The sequence below is a fragment of the Galeopterus variegatus genome, unplaced genomic scaffold (genome assembly GCF_000696425.1).
Source record: "Galeopterus variegatus unplaced genomic scaffold, G_variegatus-3.0.2 Scaffold3913, whole genome shotgun sequence".
NCBI lineage: Eukaryota > Metazoa > Chordata > Mammalia > Dermoptera > Cynocephalidae > Galeopterus > Galeopterus variegatus.
The window spans coordinates 80311-99507 of NW_007730024.1; the positions used below are offsets into that span (position 1 = coordinate 80311).

The 19197-nt window shown below is 38.7% G+C and overlaps 1 protein-coding gene across 1 annotated transcript in view; it reads left to right on the plus strand.

The window, feature by feature from the left end:
* NNT (nicotinamide nucleotide transhydrogenase) overlaps nucleotides 1-19197 on the plus strand; it is a 103284-nt gene that overhangs the window by 420 nt on the left and 83667 nt on the right. Inside the window, exons 2-5 of the mRNA XM_008586273.1 lie at nucleotides 5167-5370; nucleotides 10538-10767; nucleotides 13177-13394; nucleotides 16823-16910. Of these exons, the coding sequence (XP_008584495.1) occupies nucleotides 5220-5370; nucleotides 10538-10767; nucleotides 13177-13394; nucleotides 16823-16910 (687 nt within the window). The 5' untranslated portion in view covers nucleotides 5167-5219. The remainder of the gene's footprint in view (nucleotides 1-5166; nucleotides 5371-10537; nucleotides 10768-13176; nucleotides 13395-16822; nucleotides 16911-19197) is intronic.

Sequence of the window (19197 nt, forward strand, 5' to 3'; positions counted from 1 at the left end):
GGGCGCGGCCGGGAAAGGGGCGCGGGGCTGGAGTTGTTGACCACCGACCCCCGCCGGGAAGGTGACCTGTCAAAGAGCAGAAAGGGGGCGGGGCCCGCAGTGCCTGGAGGGCTAGGTGCCCTGGGGCGCCCGCAGGCCGAGGTTTGGGCGGGGAGGAAGGGGAACAGTGCCTCGAGAGCCCCCTTTCTGGTGTTCTGCAGGGGCGACATGGAAGGGAGTGGGCGGGCGGATTCGGAACTGGGTCCCAGCACAGGGCAGGGAATGAGGCGGCAGCTGTGCAGGTGCAGAGCTGCAAATCTTGGAGCTTTGGGGGACAGGGAGAGTCATACGGAGTCATTTCGACCCACAAGGAGGAAGGTGGTGGAGAGGAAGGTCATAGAGGACTTTCAATGGGCGGTGCACCCAGAGAGGTGGCAGCTAGATGCCCCAAATTGTGCTTGAACCTTGAAGGAGTTCGGGGAGGGTCCCCGGCTGTGGATAAAGGATATAGCAAGCAAAAGTTGTGGGTGTATGTCGGGGGTTATGGTGGTGGTGGATGCAAGCTTCTCTAGGGCCGAGAGTGGGGCCCGGGCTGGCGAAGGGGGAGAGACAGTGGAGGGGGCGGCCTGGGCAGAGCTGATTCAAACTCTAGAGGCGGAATGACTATCTTGTAGCCTCGGCCAATCGGCTTCCAGCGGGGGGGTGGGGGGAGTTATAAATAGTAGTCTCGGGCACTTGCCAGAGGTGGCAGTTTAGTTGCCGAGGGAGGGGCAGTACCGGTGGCAGTGGCTGTGGCACTTGGTATGTCCTTGTTGGTATGTCTCGCTTTTAAAAGCGTGGCTTGTTTATTGTTGCAGGCGTCCTTTATTTGCCCTGTGGTGCAGGGCAGTCCTTGAGCAGTTTGTCAGGATTACTACAGGACAGACTATTTGGAGCGGTGGGGTTTATGTGCCTACCTACTCTTATTTAAAATGCTACCCTCTTCTCCATTGCACCCTTTTTATTTGCAATCCTCGCCTTTTATTTATTTATTTATTTATTAATTATTGAACGGGTAGTTTAGGATTACCTTATCAGCAGGCGTGGTCTGGCTCTTTACCTTTGCTGATAGGATCAGTTTTCCATAAGGCTTCATAAGCATTTCATTTTCAAAGGAAATTTGCTGAAACTCCTTGGAGAATGTGATCAAAAGATACTCATATTACCTAACCCTAGTTATTCATTCATTTAGTCAAAAAATACATATTGACTCCTCTATTTTGTGCAAAGCAGTGGACCAGAGGTAATACCAAAGTGAATATAACAGCTAATAAAGATATTGTGTTCTTTTCCTGCTCACAACAACTCTGTGAGGTAGCTGCTGTTATGATACCCATTTAATAGATGAGGAAATCAGGTACAGAGAAGTTAAGTGACTTGCCAAGGTCACACAGCTAAATTGCAGAGTGGGGGCTTTCAATCCAGAGTTCAGCCTCTTAAGCCTCTGTGCCATACTCCCTCTCTAGGTCGGGTGCTTGCCCTCAAGGATTTTTTTTTTTTTTGTCTTTTTTGTGACCGGTAAGGGGATCGCAACCCACCGGCCATCTCTATATAGGATCCGAACCCGCGGCGGGAGCGCTGCTGCGCACTCAAGCGGGCCGGCCCAACCCTCAAGGATTTTAATTTGATTAGGGGAGACAGTAACACAAATAACTTATATTGAACAGGCATAGGAATGCCATACTGAAAAAGGCTTTTTTTCAATTTTAAGTTGTAATGTTTTCCTCTTATTGCTTTAAAGTCATTAAAGCACAGGGATAATGAAGCAGCAGAGAGCTTTAAAATGAAGATGGGGATGTGATAATTAAGATGCAATACTATCTTTGGTGTAAACATGTACTGGCCAATAAGGTGGTTCAGATATTCTCTAAATATCTTCCAGGGCCATTTGTATTTGATTTAGGCTCGGTGACATGACTGCTTTTGCCAGTAAACTACCTCCTGATCTTTGCCATGTATGTTCATAACTTGAATCAAGTGGAATCTTTTGGAGAAATTGGCCTCTGAATGCCTTGTCCTTATTTATGTCTAATGCCCCTGCCTGGGATCTGCTTAACATCAAATTATCATTTTCTAAGTAGGCAGGACAAATTTTCCAGACTTCAGACCATTGAACAGGACTTCAGCTTTAAAGTACCATAAAATCTCATCTAATTGTGAAACTTCTAGAGCCTAAAAGTACCCTAGACACCTGCTCCCTGATGCTTTTTTTATAGATGTGCAGACTGAGGATCAGAGAGGTTCAGGTCAGATAGCAAGCGAGTGGTAGACTCGGACGGTATAGGGCACTGTTCGTTCTTTTGCTGAGAATGTCTGGGAAATCTTTGTCAGCCTGTGAGAATGGTGGTTGTTGGGGAGCTGAGATGATCCAGAAGAGAATCTCCAGTAAATGAGGAGGTTGGGATGAGGGTAGGTCATTTAGTAATGGTAGGAAAAAATCTCCCTCAAGACAAGAATTATCTCTCATCTATCTTTCTATCTCCCTCAGTGAATGTTTTGGATATGTGACTGAGTTTTGCACTCATTTGCTGTCTGTATCCAGCCATGAATAACCCAGTATGTGACCCGTGAATGAGTGAGGAGGGTATTTATGGGACTTGGAATGCCCTGAGACTGAAATGAAATGACATATGTGGAAACATTTTGAAAATCTAAAATCATCTATTCAAATGCAAAGAATTATTCATACACATTTTTAATTGCCTGCTAGAACATATCTTGCATTCTCCCTCTTTTGTAACTTTTTTCTCTTTTATCTCATCTGAATGCCTTTCCCTTCCTTTTTTGAGCCCTCTAAGAGGATATGATCTCCTTCTTTGATCCCTCAAATAACTTTGTGCTTGTGTTCTCTGCTTTGTAGTATTATTACTTGTTGACTTTTCTTATCTCTAAGTGTGTGACTGAGTGGAAAAAAACACACTCAGTTCAGTTTCTCTCCCTATACTCTCCCAACATGCCTTTGACAACAGATGTGTGGAATCTCTCCCTACCAGCAGGCAAGCAATCAGTACTGCAGTGGACACCAGCTAGGTGTCTTCCAGTTCAGTTCTGATGCTGTGTACCTGGAGATGGTGTCAGACCCCACAGGTTGAGGGCTCAGTCTCACAAGACTGAGTGCACTGAGGCACAGTCACAAGTCCATCCTCTGGAATTTCTGACGAGTCAAATTCAAGATGTGATTCCCATGACTCCTCTCTACTCTTTAGGCTCAATTAATTTGCTAGAGCGGCTCTGGCTCACAGAACTCAGGGAAACATGCTTACCGATTTATTGTAAAGGAGATTTGAAAGGATACAAATAAACAGCCATATAAAGAGATACATAAGGTGAGGTCTGGAAGAGTCCTGGATGCAGGAACTTCTGTCCCTGTGGAGTTGGGGTGTGCTGTCCTTCCAGCACACAGATGAGTTCAGCTGTCCAGAAGCTCCCTGTTCCCTGTCTTCTTGGGCTTATTGTGGTGACTTCAATGGATAGGCATGATTGAAGCATGGACAACCATGTGGAAATATGAAGAAAAGGGTATGATCCAATGCTTGTAGGCTGATTATGGAAACCCAGAGAGGCTTGTTTATTTAGATTCTTCTTGGCCTCTCTATGTAGCATTCCTTCCTCCTGGATATGGGGCAGGATCCCTTCTGGAATTGGGGTCTTATGAGACAGGCCGGAGGATTCCTTTATGGCCACTTCCAAGACAACAGCTGAGGAAGATTCAAGTCTTACCTTGGGGAGCCAGGAACCATGGATGGAAAAAAAAAAAAAAAAAAAATATATATATATATATATATAATATATATATGTATGCATATGTATATTATATAAATATTTACAAATACTTGTATATATAATAATATCACAGTGACCCATTCCAGTTTAATTCTACAAGTGCTCTTAATGGCAGTACCTCTGAGACTCTAACCTTGGTACATGTTTGTCAAATTAAAGGTCATTTTAGGAATAAGCACTGCTTCAATTGAGAATTTCCATTACCAGCATTGCTTTCTGGTATTTAAAAAAGTTTCTTCAGGGAGTTGTGGCAACATTTGTAAAATTAAAGATGAGCTAAATCCTTCTGGAGTCTGGAAGAGTGTTTCTGGAGGCTGCTGGGATCAGGTGCTCTGTCCTGTGAGGGCCACATGATAGACCAGAACCAAAAGGCATAGTTGATAGTCTTATCTGAGTTTGCCTGATGGAGTTCCTGGTCCTCAGCTTCTTCCCATTCTTGAAGCAAAGAGGAGAAAGGTGGAGAAACATTGGGAATTGTGGGGTTGGTGGAAGTGCCTTCCGTGCATCCCTGGGGATCTGCCAAGGAGGGCAATGGAGGTAGCTGCTGAAGCGTCAATAATAGCAAAGGCCAGAGGCACTTCACCCAGCCTGGTTAGAACTGGCAAAAATTAGCCACTTGTGAGAACCACTGGCAAAAGAGTTCGTAGTTACATCCACATCTGCAAGCACAAGCCTGTGTGATAAAGATACCATGGAATTTCTTTTTTCTTGGAGTCATATCCCATGCATGTTTAATTTTCTTGAGAGGGTCACTTGGAAGACGTGAATCTTGTGTTCACTCAGTCAGCCCCAGTTCAGGGGGTCTCACTTGATGAGCATCCTGCTGCATGGAATAGTATGACAATGTTTTCTATACAACCTGGTGGCTACATGTATGTCACTATTGTACTGTACAGTATTTTAGACACATGAAGGAAAATTCAAAGATAACTTTGATGATATGCAATTTTTGCTGGATGTGCTGACTTAGAAGATACTTTAATGTAAAGTATGACTTGGTTCTATAGTAGTGTGTGTGTGTGTGTGTGTGTGTGTGTGTGTGTGTGTGTGTGTGTATTTAAGCTTTGCAGCTACATTAAGGGTCAAATAGACTTATGTGACCTAGGCTTGGAATTGAATAATGAATTTATAACTCTAATTTTAGTGGGAAAATGGATTCGACTTTTAAATACATGAATTGGAAACAAACTCTTGAAGCATCTTCTGTAAAAAAGGACCTGGCAAATAACTTTTTTGTAGATGCCCACATATATTATCATTATATTCTGATCTCTTTAAATTAGTATTTTTTATGTTTTTGATGTTGTTCAAAAGGTGAAGTATTTTTTTCTTGGAATATAAACATTTTATTTTCTTTCCTCTTAGTGATTTGCCTTCAAGGAAACTGGGGATTCAGAAAGTTGGGAGCAAATATCAACATGGCAAACCTACTGAAAACAGTGGTGACTGGCTGTTCATGTTCTTTACTTACCAATTTGGGGTCCTGTAAGGTTCTACGTGGGAAGAAGAATTTTTTACGAACATTTCATACGCATCATGCACTGTGGTGTAAATCCCCTGTAAAAGCAGGTAAAGTCTCACTTCATTGTTTGTAAATCAAACCTCAAGTCACAGGAGATGATAGATCTCCTGATAGATAAAAGGAAAAGCCATGCAGTTTTATAGTCTTGTGCTTGTGAGTGATCATTTTTAATAAAAAACAAGTGAGTGCTTTCATATTTTCCATGTATTTCAAGTTCCTGGTTGCCAGTGCTAACAGAAGAAAAGGAAATAGAAAAAGAAAAAAAGATAAGCCAGTTGAGTTGTACTCAGGAGACTATTCCTTATAGCAGCCCTTCCTTGTTCCTAGTTAGAATGGGGAACTGTACCATATATAGTGCATTTATGCTCAGGAATTAGGAATTTAGTGTATTAGTCGATCCACATTAATGTTTCCCAATTTAGTAAATAGCAACTTCATCACAGTTGCTCAGGTCAGAAACCCTAGAGTCATCCTTCATCCTCCTATAGCTATAGATCAACCCTGTCTTGTATCTACAATCTATCCTCTTATCATTGCCACTTTTATCATCTTGGTCGAAGCCAATATCATTTGTCCCCTGGACTGATGTACCAGTTTCCTAAGTGGTCTCTGTGCTTTCTACGTCTGCTTCACTACAATCTGCTCTGCACATGACAGTAGAATAGTCTTTTTAAAATATGGGATCATGTCACTTCTCTGCTTCATTCTCTACTAGCTTCCCAGCTCATACAGAGTAAGAGCTGAAGTCTTCCAGTGGCCTAAGACATTCCCTGCTTACTTCTGTTCTTGGGTATAGGCCAGAGGAGGAGAGGCTAAAAGGGCACCCTTGTAAGCTGAGTCAAGTTCCCTTTCAGCAGAGACCTTCCCAGCACTTCCGTCTACCCCCTCACTGGCCAGAACTCAGACATGTGGCCATTTGTAGCTGGAAGGGAGACTCGGACGTTTAGTCTTTTATTCCAGATGGCAACATACCCAGCTAAAAATGGCATTTTGTTACTAAGGTGGAGGAACAGGATGGATATTTGGGGGGCAACTCTTGTCACATACGATAATGCCTTTTTTTGGTTTTTAAGTTTATAGGACTGTTTGTTTATTCATTAGGGACCCCTAAACTGCTAAGTGTTTTGAGTTCTTATGTCTGCCTCGAATAGATTTCATTAGCTTCTTTTCTTGTTCTCAGATGACAAGTCACTGTTGGCGGGGTACCTGTCCCTAAGAGCCCCCAGCTTTATCTTCAGATGTTTTCTTTTAAACTGGTCTGGAAAGCCAGATTATCCAATATGATAAAATTGTGTATAAAATAAAATAACTGTTGAGGACGTAAGAGTTGTCCTTTTGAATAAATCCATGGATATTAAGATCTCTGTATTGACTCTGTATATATAAGACTTGTTTGTTTAATTTCTGGTTCTTGACTATTTCCTAGATAATTATTTTTATCTCTAAAAGATAAGGATTATATTTTTTTCTCTAGTATAACCGCAATTTCATTACCACGTTGAAAAGCATAGAAAGTAATTCCAATCAGTATTCATATTTTCTCAATTGTTCTTCTTTTCTTTTTCTTTTTCTTCTTATTTACAGTTGGCTTGTTCAAAGAATGATTCAAACAGGATCCACACATTGTATTTGCTTGCTATGTGTCTTAGGCCTATTTTGATCTATAGAGTCCCCTTCTCTTTTTTTCTTTTAATTTACTTGTTGAAGAATTTAGTGTTGTCCTGTAGAATTTCCAACATTCTAGATTTGGCTCATTGTACCTCCTTGTTTAACCAGTTTCTCTGTCCCTTGTATTTTCTATAACAGTTAGCTAGATTTGAATGCTTGATCAAACTCAAGTTTGCTTTTTTCGGCAAGAATACTGGATTGGTGGTGCTGTGTGCTATCTGTTGCATTATATCAAGAAGATCAATCAGGCCTGGCATATTAGCTCATTTGGTTAGAATATGGTGCTGATAACCAAACTCAAGTTTGCTTTTTTCGGCAAGAATACTGGATTGGTGGTGCTGTGTGCTATCTGTTGCATTAAATCAAGAAGATCAATCAGGCCTGGCATATTAGCTCATTTGGTTAGAATATGGTGCTGATAACAATGAGGTCAAGGGTTTGGATCCCCTTGCTGGAGGCCAAGACAAACATACAAACAAACAATAACAACAACAAAAAGAACTAAAAAAAGTTAATCAGTGAGCTTAGTTGTTGTCATTGTGATGTATCTGTTATGAAGTTACTATCAGTTTTTTACTCATAGGCTGTAGCAGCAATTTGATTGATGGTCATGAACTAAATCCATGATTTTGTTAGGGGTTTCAAAATGGTGATATTCTATCATGTTATCTTTATTTATTAACTAGAATTTTTCTATAAAAAAAGCTTTCCCTCTATTATTTAGTTATCCTGAGATTGTGCTGGAAAGGTGGGATAAATGTTTGATTCTTATTTATTGGTTTTGGTAATAACCAGTTGGTTTCCACAAATTATCACAAACTTAGTGGCTTCATACAACACAAATTTATTATCTTAACACTTCTAGAGGTCATAGCCTGAAATAGGTGTCACTGGGCTTAAATCAAAATGTTGGCAGGGCTTCATTCTTTCTGGAGGGTTTAGGGGAGAATCTGTTTCCTTGTCTTTTCCAGCTTCTGGAAACTGTCTGCATACCTTGGCTCATGACCCCTTCCTCTGTCTTCAAAGCAGCAGCATAGCATTCCAGTTGCTCTTGACTCTGACTTTTCTGCTTTCCTCTTCCACGTTTAAAGACACTGTGTTTACATTGGGCCTATCCAGATAATCCAGGATAATCTTCCTATCTTAAGGTCAGCTAATTAGCAACCTTAATTCCATCTGCTACCTTAATTCCCCTTTGCCATGTATTGTAGCATATTCATAGGTTTGGGGAATTAGGACATGGATATCTTTAGGAGGCCATTATACTGCCTACCACATGTTATATCCTCCAAAATTGACCAATGAAGCTTTTTTTTTTTTTAAAAGATGACCGGTAAGGGGATCTTAACCCTTGACTTGGTGATGTCAGCACCATGCTCACCCAGCGAGCCAACCGGCCATCCCTATATGGGATCCGAACCTGCGGCCCTGGTGCTATCAGCACCGCACTCTCCCGAGTGAGCAACAGGCTGGCCCGTCCAATGAAGCTTTTAAAACATATTTTATTTATTAATTTTTGAAGTATCAGTATGAACTCATGGATTTTAATGTCTTTGGATGTGTTTTACTCCATTGCCATTAATTATTATTCTTTTTGATGCTCAGATTATCTTGTATTTGGTCAGTGAAAGCTCTTTCAATCTGGCTCCTAAGTCCTTTCGACAACTTTAGTCATCTTTGAAAGCTTCCTTGACTTTTGGCATGTAGGGCCTAGATAATTTGAGGTTGTCAGATGAGTGAACTTCAGATGAGTGTATGTAATTTAACTTTGCACATCAGTTTAAATATTTTCCAGCTTTCTATTTCTCCCTCTCCTTCAAGTAGGGAGTAAGATTCAGCATTTGTTTACTTTGGGTTTACTATAAATTATTACTGCATAAGTAGTATGGGTTCTAAGACTATGTTCACATTTAGATATTTCTAGGTCAACTTAATCTCTTTAAGGTCTCAGTTATTAAGTTACTCTGTAGAGTTAATTTGATTCACTTTTTCGTTATATATATTCAGAGTTTAGGTTGTAAAAGTGGATTTCCTGAACTTTAGTAATCCTTATACGGAAACTGAAATTCTTTATTTAAAAAAATGTGTTTATGCCTACACATTGAGTAAATAAATACATTGAGTAAAACATTAGAAACTAATGTCCTTTGGCTAAAGCTGGCCTGAACCACATATAAATATATCTCTGTGTTATATAGGCTCTTTTGGGTTGCAAGCAACAGAATCACATCAGGTTATATTTTGTGATGAGGGTTTATTGTATGGATTCTTGGGAAGTATGGGATCCCTGGAAACCCCTCATCTACTTCTTAGAGAAGTGGAATGTTCTGGATTTTATAGTTATGGTGCATCTTCTCTCTTTAAATATCCACTACTGATGTTTCTACCACTGTTGTTACTGATCTCTTTTTGATTACCTTATGGCTATGCTTGACTTCCATACCATTCTATTCTCGTTGTCCCTTTCAGTGGGTCTCCCATTCAAACTCCCTGAGAGAAAACCTGATTGGGTTGAATAGTCACTGGCCAACTGTTTCTACCACTGTTGTTACTGATCTCTTTTTGATTACCTTATGGCTATGCTTGACTTCCATACCATTCTATTCTCGTTGTCCCTTTCAATGGGTCTCCCATTCAAACTCCCTGAGAGAAAACCTGATTGGGTTGAATAGTCACTGGCCAACATAAATGTCCTTGGGCAGAGTTTCTGTATAAGTCATCTCAGAGGCTGAGGCTGCTGGTTTTCCTCATGTCTGCCCTGTAGATGATTATCTTTGACACAGTTGCTGACCCCTTATCTAAATAAAACCAATAAAACAAAAAACCAGAAAACAACAAAAAAACCCCACTTGGAAATCTATAAGGAATTGCTTGTGGCTAAACTGAGGGGACTTTGGGTGTGACAGGCCATCAGTGTGTCTAGTACACAGCTAGGTACTGTTCTTCTGTCTTTGTTAAACGTAAGGAAGGGGAGATGATAATCCAAGATGGTTAGTTTGAAGAGCAAAGTTCACGTGCTGAGTGATCTCTCAACCCCATTCTTTTTTCTTTTTTTTTGGTGGCTGGCCGATAAGGGGATCTGAATCCTTGACTTTGGTGTTGTAACACTGTGCTCTAACCAGCTGAGCTAACCAGCCAGCCCAATGACCCATTGTATTTTTCTAAGAATAAACTAAGCTGGCTGGCTGGTTAGCTCAGTTGGTTAGAGTGGAGTCTTATAACACCAAGGTCATGGGTTCAGATCACCTTACCGGCCAGCTGCCAAAAAGGATAAAAAGAATAAACTAAGCTTGTCATGTGTCTTGAAAATAGCCATTTGATTAAATAAAATATTAGCACTTCCAGGACTGTGGGCATAAAAGTTTCTCATCTATCAAAAGTAGAAGAATTATGATTACAAATCAGGAACATCATTTTGAACAGCAACTTGTGTGTGCAATGTATTTTGAGGAATAGACTGCCCACTTCCATTTTATGCAATCTGTTATTAAACATGGTTTATTTTGTACCAAATGTATATATATATATTTTTTGCCTTTGTTTGAGGAATTCCATATAAGCAACTGACTGTTGGAGTCCCCAAGGAGATTTTCCAGAATGAGAAGCGAGTGGCATTGTCTCCGGCTGGCGTTCAGGCCTTGGTCAAGCAGGGTTTTAATGTTGTCGTGGAATCGGGTGCAGGAGAAGCTTCCAAGTTCTCGGATGATCACTATCGAGCAGCAGGTGCCCAAATCCAGGGGACGAAGGAAGCGCTGGCTTCTGATTTGGTGGTCAAAGTAATTATTCCTTTTCCCTCTCCCATTTGCAGTATGCTGGCTTTCTGAAATATTTTTGTAGAAATATTAAATTACTTTCTCTGGTGTTATAGCTTTTCCTATTTTTAAGCAATGCCTTTCAAGGAAATGGTTGCGTGTTGTAAATATTGTTCATGCTCCAGTAGAACTTTTGTCAGGCAATGTGATCTAGGTATAACCATGAGAAGAGAAAAAGTGGTTTTCATTTTTACATTTGCTGTGTGGAAATTCCCTTTTAATTTGCTAGGGAAACTTTGTACTACCTGGTTTGTATATATCCAGGATACCTACAGGTGAATATTTAACTACCACTAAAATGGAAAGAAGGCAGTGGGAACTAAGCCTAGGACTGAATGTACAATGATCTTCTGACACCTGATTGACTCTGACATAAGTGCTATTTCTAGAAAGGGCATGACTATTCTGGAGAAAGCAGCATTGGGCTGAGTATTAAGTAGCCTTACCTACTTTAAAATAAAGTCCTAAGATAATACACAATAGAAATCTATACACTGAGGGACTTTAGAATTAAGATTTTGTGTAAAAAAATCATATAGAGAAGGGCGTAGAGGCTGTATCAAGAGTCTAGCATAGATGATAACTGGAGTTGAGCATTACATTAAATCCCAAGCCTTCCGCAACCAAGGCAAACAGGGAAGTATGGATTATATAAGCATGATTATCAGATTAAAATAAACTTTTTCAGGAAAGACAAGCTTTTTAAAAATATTTATTTCTCAGTGTAATCACATTTTTTTGTTTGTTTTTTGATTTTTTTACATAAAGTCTACTGAATAAATTAACGGAATCTTAAATGCTGTTTTTTGCAGAAAACAAAACCAATTATTACTATAGAAAATTAATAGTAAAATGTGTGGTATGGAGATAAATTGAAGTTCAGCTAAAGCTTTTAAAGTTTTAGGTTTATAGATACTTGGTGATATAATTTGGTATATAGTAAAAGAACTTAGAGAGAATAGAAAAATACATATAATCCATTCCAATGTATGTTGTAGGGATCAAAACCTTTTGAGGTGTCCCTCAAAAAAGGGTAATAAGAGTGCACATAAATTTTGTAAATGTTCTGTGTTCCTTTTAGGGATTCACAATGTTTATGATCATGTTAAAGTCGTGATGATAAATTCTATTAAATAGGAACTTACATAACTTTTTACTAGCATTAATAAATGACTTGACCTTGGGACTATTTTGAGTCAAGTCTGTTAACATCCCAAGGAGCACATTAAGGGAAACATTCCCTTGGTTTGACTTATTCAGATACCAACAGTCTCAGCTGAGCATTTGATAGAGGCCAGTAGAATCAATTCAGAGTTGTCCTCTAATTTTTACTAAATCTATGTTATAGATTTTCATGGAGGAAAAATAGACCTTATCAGAAAGTCTTAATTAGTCCAGAACCTATAATCACATTCATCACCAGATCAACAACTGAAATGGGAATAACAGACAAAGGGGTCTCATAGGTAAATTGAGGTGAAATGCTATGATATGAAATTATTGACTCAGTGTTTGTGTTTGTATTTAAAACATAAATCCCAGAGGGTGTGTTTTCTGTGTTAACTTGCCTAAAAGCACTACTGTGGACTGGGAGCTAATGAAATGACATATTGTAATTGAAGATTGATTTTAAACTTGTATATAAAACATATTTTAAAACACTTTTAAAATGGAATTTTTAAAATTTGGCTTTAAAAAGTGGATGTTTGAAACTTTCAAGCATGTGGAGTGTGTATTCATTGATTTATTTGATACTTCTGAACATAACAGAATATATTGTAGCTTTTTGCTTAAACCCACTTCAGCAAGGCTACTAATTTGAATTGTGTTTGTTTATAAATAGTAATCTGGAATTTTAAGGTGACATAAATCTGTACTTAATACCATGGAGATTTTAGTTTACAATGTTCTCAATGGTCTCACCAAGTGTTTATGCTTGCCAAAATTAGCAAGGTTCGAATCTTTGAACAAATAATAAAAACTTCCTGTCTTTTTATTCTAACATCTCTTAATGTTACCAGAGTAATAGGTAACATCACTATTGGGAGAAACATTGGGAGGATAGGTTTGTTGTAGAAGCTCCGTATTTTTTCACTGCTCTACAGTTAATTGTCAAACCTGTCCCAGTACTGTTTATTTCCCAGGCGTGTGCTCTTTATTTAGCCTGGTCAGTAGGTCATCAGTCAGAAGATAGATGGTATACATCTTCGTGTGCCTTACCTTGCTTAAGATTTCTGTCAGAATTTGTTGATGAAGGATTTACTTCTGGAGTATCATTTTAATCGTAGCATATTATCCAAATTGTCCTGTGTACTAAAAAATATGACGAAGGTATTTATATATTTTAATCTATGACTTGACTTTTTTTCTCAGGTACGAGCCCCCATGGTTAATCCAACATTAGGTGTTCATGAAGCTGACCTTTTAAAGACATCAGGAACACTGATTAGTTTTATTTACCCAGCCCAAAATCCAGACTTGCTAAATAAACTTTCCAAAAGAAAAACCACAGTCCTGGCGATGGACCAGGTTCCAAGAGTCACAATTGCTCAGGGATATGACGCGCTAAGCTCCATGGCCAACATTGCTGGGTAGGTTGGTTCTTTTTCATTTCAATTGAACAAAAGCACAGTGGAGCTACAGAAGCATTCACACTGTTAGCTCTTCTCTCTTGCAATGATTCTACTTGTAGTAATTGTTGGAGATTGCAGCTTTTTGAGAGTGCCCTTAAATTATTTTTAATACTTATTTTATTGTTTCACGGTAACCAGATAGGAAATGAACTGCATTGTATTTTCCTTCTTTAATCTCCACCACAGGAAATAACTGTCAGATTATTCATATGAAGAATATACTGTATTTCATATGTGTATGTATATATGTATAACTAGGTTGAAATTACTGTTTTTGTAGGTCAAAAATAGTTGAATATTGGCAGTTTCATATGGTTATATCTAATATATGCATATTAGCAGATTTGTCATCTCAATTAGGTTTTGCTTAGGTAAATTCATAAAATATTTAATGGATAGAGAAAATGCACTAAAAGAAGTTTTTTTTGGTGTCAAACACCCATATTGATAACTGAGGGCTAACTATGTCCTCTTACCTTTAAGGCAAAGATGGTAATAAGCTTCATTTGCCCACAGCACTAACACATTCCCTGTTTATTGCCTGCGGTGCTATGTTGAGAAGGATTCTAAGGCCTATTCTGCTCAGAGGAATGTGGCTATAATTGAGTAATCATGCCTGACATGGGTGAGGGGTAGGAATAACTACATGAATGCAGTGTATTGCTGACTTTGCCTTAGAGGACAGGAAAAATCTGGAAATACGATGAAGTGTATGAAATCAGCTCCTCTAAGAAACTAATTGAATTAGAATTTGAGCATGAAAACTATTAGAAGTTAACAATTTGCTAATACTAGTGAGGTACCAACAAAAGAAAATATTTTTTAGAAAAAGTGCATAGAGAAAAGACTAACATGAATAAAGCCTTTTATGGCCTGACACGAGAGCTGAAAGTTTTCAGCTATATTTTAGGTGTAGCATATCAAATATGCCATAGATTCAACTTTGTGTTTCAGCTGTTCACTTTTGATATGAATGAGATGCAATGCACAAAAATGACAAGTTAAAAACCTATTTTGTTGTCCTTAATGTAACGTGGCAAATGGTTTGTTTGAAGATATCTTTTTGTGGTATAGGTCATATACCAAGGGACAAAATAAATTGTTGCCATATTTGTTTAGATGGTAAAGAGTTATATTAGGCAATGTGGGCCTTAAAATCTTATATTGAAAATATACAATGTAAGGTTTTAAGGGTATCATTGATTCTGTCATGTGAAATGCACAAATGTGAAAGAATATCAAAACCAATAACTCTAGATCAGTGTTTTTAGGTGCAGAATCTTTTGAGCAAATTAAATATTATGAGGCAATATAAATAAATCCAATAAAATTGGATTTATTTGTAGCCTTGGTTGTATTGAGGGGAGGAAGAGTGTCCAGAAACAGTCCTACTCTCTCCCACCCACTGTGGCCCCAGATTTGTCTGAAGTTTAAACCTGTAGGGATCTATGGGACACAGTTTGAAAAATCACTATCTTATGTCCTGAGGACATAAAAAGGACGTGTAGAATACGTAGTGTGAAATGGATCTATACAGTGTGTGATACATTATCTAACTCATACACACAGCCACATTACAGTGAAGATATGCCAGAATACGTAGTGTGAAATGGATCTAATGTACATACCTATACAGTGTGTGATACATTATCTAACTCATACACACAGCCACATTACAGTGAAGATATGCTGCTTGCACTTCATAACTGTGCATTCTGAGTTTTTTTCTTTCATCAAAAAGTGCCTAGTTTATCACTATTTTCCACTATGAACATTTTCTTGTTCATTTCCTATGTGATCAGTCTTGTTTTTATGATTCTTTTCACAATAGCAACTGAACCTTTTGTAACACTAATTCTAAAATTAATTTCTTACAATGGCCTTTTAAATCTTTGTCACATTTGCCCTTTGAATATTTCTATCACTTGAATTCAGAAGTAAGACCAATAGATAATGTAATCTCTAAAATACTGTTTTCTTGTTTTGGTATGATTAACTTAAATAGTTGTGACTGTTACATGTTTATGTGTCAATTGTTACAACAAGTATTATTATATAAAAATATGGTTAGGGACAGGTTTTGTTGCCAGCTAGCAGGTGGGTCTTAACATTAAATAGTTGCATTATAATATTGAGGTAGAGTGTGTATTACCGAATGAAATGTGCAAAAGGCCTTTTAAGTATAAAATAATAAAATGAAATTAGTGTAGTATGTAAAAAATATCCTATTGAAGAAAAGATGGTGTACACTATTCTTATTGCATAGTTTGTTTCTTTAGCTAAAACCATATTTTTTGAGCATTTACTATGTGATAGACTTTATGCTAAATGCTTCACTTGCATTATTTCATTTAGTCTTCACAACAACTTTAAGAGACAGATGCTATTTTCTTTTTTTTTTTTTTTCCTTTTTGTCTTTTTTCGTGCCCGGCAACGGATCGCAACCCTCAGTGTCGCGCCCGTACCGGACCGGGACCGGCCACGGGATCGCAACCCTCGGTGTTGCTCCCGCCCCTCGCTCAGCCAGTGAGCGGCCGGTCTGTATGTGGGATCCGAACCCTCGGCGGGAGCGCCACCGCGCTTCCCAAGCGGCGCACTATAGCAGTGCGCCACCGGGCCGGCCCAAGACAGATGCTATTTTCATCTCCACTTTATGGATAAGGAAACCAACTGTTAGAGAATTAAAGAAATTTACCCAAGGTTACAAAGCTAATGAGTTGTAGAACTGGGACATGAACTGAGGTCAGTCTGTCTCAAAATCCCTGCTTTCAATCATTAGAGATCTCTGAGGTTGGAATCTAATTATATACAAGCATATAGCTAATCTAATTTTTTTATTTTAAAGTTTTCCCCCCTATTATATAAGGACTACATAGTCATCCAAAAAAATTTGGACAACATAGTAAAGTAAAAGAGAAAATTCAAGTATGTGTCCCATGACCAAGGAAAACCACTTTTGACATGTTCTTTTCTTTCTTTCATTACTTTTTAAAAATCTCAACTGATTTTCTGTAGTATTTGTTATGAAGAGTTATGAGAGTCATCATGGATAAGATTGTCGCTCTGCAGTCAGGCTGCCTGGGTTAGACTTCTGGCTTTTCCATTTCCTTGTTGAGTAACCTTGGGCACATCTCTTCATCTCTCTGTGTCTGAGTTTCCTCACCTATAAAATAAAGGCAGTAATTGTACCTAGCAATAGGCTTGTTGCAAAGGTTAAAGGAGTAAGTATATATATAGCACTTAGAATTGCTCTTGGCACATAATAAGTACTATATAAATGTTAGCTATTCTTATTCTTCCATACAGCTTAATTGATGACTTATGATGATATATGAACCTAAGATCTTTCATTTTATAGAATTTTTTTTATTTGTTTGTTTTTTAAGTTATAAGGCTGTTGTTCTAGCAGCAAATCATTTTGGACGGTTTTTCACTGGTCAGATCACAGCTGCTGGAAAAGTTCCTCCAGCCAAGGTAGGTACAAATTTTAATGTTTCTTCATAATATAAATTGATTAAAAGAAAGGGTATGTAGAATCTTAAAATACAGTTATTGAAAAATTTTTGTTATGTGTTAACTTCACACAGATGACTTTTGTGGCATGTACAAATATATGGTGGAGCCTCAAAGCTGAACATTTAAGATTGCTTGAAAAATATGAACTTTGACCTTCCTGGAAGTTTGGTCTTTTTTTCTGTTTTTGACTTACTACCTTGAATTCTTAAAGCAATTTTGCATAAATTGTTCTGTATGGCCTGCTTATTGCTAATTTTAAAAAAAGCTTCAAGATACCATTCAGCAAATTCTGTGGTTCACAATTATTGCAACATTTTGGTTCATAGAAAAGACCTTTTTGGTTTCTTCACTGTTTGTCAATTTTTGGGTCAAGCGGACAGAAAATGGGAAATGATGTAATCAGGATGTTTGGCAGAGGGAAAGGGTGCTGTTTCTTTAATCCAGATTGAGAGCAGAGAGGAGCAGTCAATGATGACAAGTGAGGATGGGCTAAACAGAAGAATTGGAGATTATGATGTGACCCTTCAATACTAAGTATGCTAGCTGGCCTGTTAGCTCAGTTGGTTAGAGCACAGCCTTGTAACATCAAGGTCAAGGGTTCGGTTCCTCATACCGGCCAGATGCGAAAAAAAAAAAAAATTAAAAAATATTAAATACACTGAATAACAATATAAACGCTGAGGAAACATGACTATAGAAAACATGACTTTCAATGTTGATATATACCTGTCTATAGGGCACAGGTTTACCTGGTGCTTCCTGCTCTTAAGTACTTCATTATGTAAATCCAGAGTTCTCACATAAGATAAATTTGGAAAAAAATGAAGAAAAAAAAAATAGCTGTAGGAACTTTGAGAAATCTAGGTATATATTGCTTTGAAGAACAGGCTGGGAGAAAAAAACCACAAGAAGTTTAAGTGCAGGCCGGAATACTTAGCAAAAAAGTATGAGCAAACGTCACAGGTGTGATATTTTATTTTGACTTCTTTTTCAGGATCATGAGAAAACATCTGGCACTCAGTGGTGGCCAGAAATTCGATGCTGTTCTTTTTTTTTTTTTTTTTTTTTAAAAGGATGACCGGTAAAGGGATCTCAACCCTTGGCTTGGTGTTGTCAGCACCACGCTCAGCTAGTGAGCAAACCGGCCATCCCTATATAGGATCCGAACCCGTGGCCTTGGTGTTATCAGCACCGCACTCTACCGAGTGAGCCACGGGCCGGCCTCGATGCTGTTCTTAAAGTGGCTGAATGCTAGGGCCCACCTGTGGCTCACATGGGAGAGTGTGGTGCAAATAACACCAAGGCCAAGGGTTCGGATCCTATATAGGGATGGCCAGTTAGATCACTTGGGAGAGTGTGGTGCTGACAACACCAAGACAAGGGTTAAGATCCCCTTACCGGTCATCTTTAAAAAAAAAAAAAAAAAAAAAATAGCGTGGCTGAATGCTTTGATGCACAAACCCACTATACTCAGTTTTGGTTAGAGTCTTTCTAGATGTATGTGGAAGTTGAGAGGAGGGAGAACCAATCAGCCTTTAAAAGGTGGAAAAGTGGCTATCTTTACTGAGAACTTAAATTGTGCTTAAGGGACTTCGGTTACTTACAGAAATCATTGTTGGAAACTGAAGAATTAAACACTAGTTGGGTTTATCCAGGTGGATTGCATAATATTTTATTTGGGTTTCCTTTAAACATGGAGGATTCTTACTTGTCTAGAATGAACTAAAATCAATCCGTTGAAGGCTTATGATATGCCAGGCATTGTTCTAGGAGCTGGGGATATGTCATGAACAAGACAAAAAAGACCCCTGCCACTCGAAACTTACATTTTGGTGGTGGTGAGGGGAACGGTGAGGGGACAAATAAAAAAAAAATCAAATAAATATATGTAATAATTTAATTTTATTTATGTATTTATATATTTTTATTTTTATTTTTATTATTTATTTTATTTTTGTCTTTTGTCTTTTTTCCGTGTCCGGCAACGGATCGCAACCCTCAGTGTTGCCCCCGTACCGGACCGGGGACCGGCAACGGGATCGCAAGCCTCGGTGTTGCTCCCGCGCCTCGCTCAGCCAGTGAGCGGGAGCCGGTCTGTATGTGGGATCCGAACCCTCGGGCGGGGGCGCTGCCGCGCTTCCCAAGCGGCGCACTATCCAGTGCACCACCGGGCCGGCCCTATTTTTATTTTTTTAAAAAGATGACCGGATAGGGGATCTTAACCCATGACTTGGTGTTGTCAGCA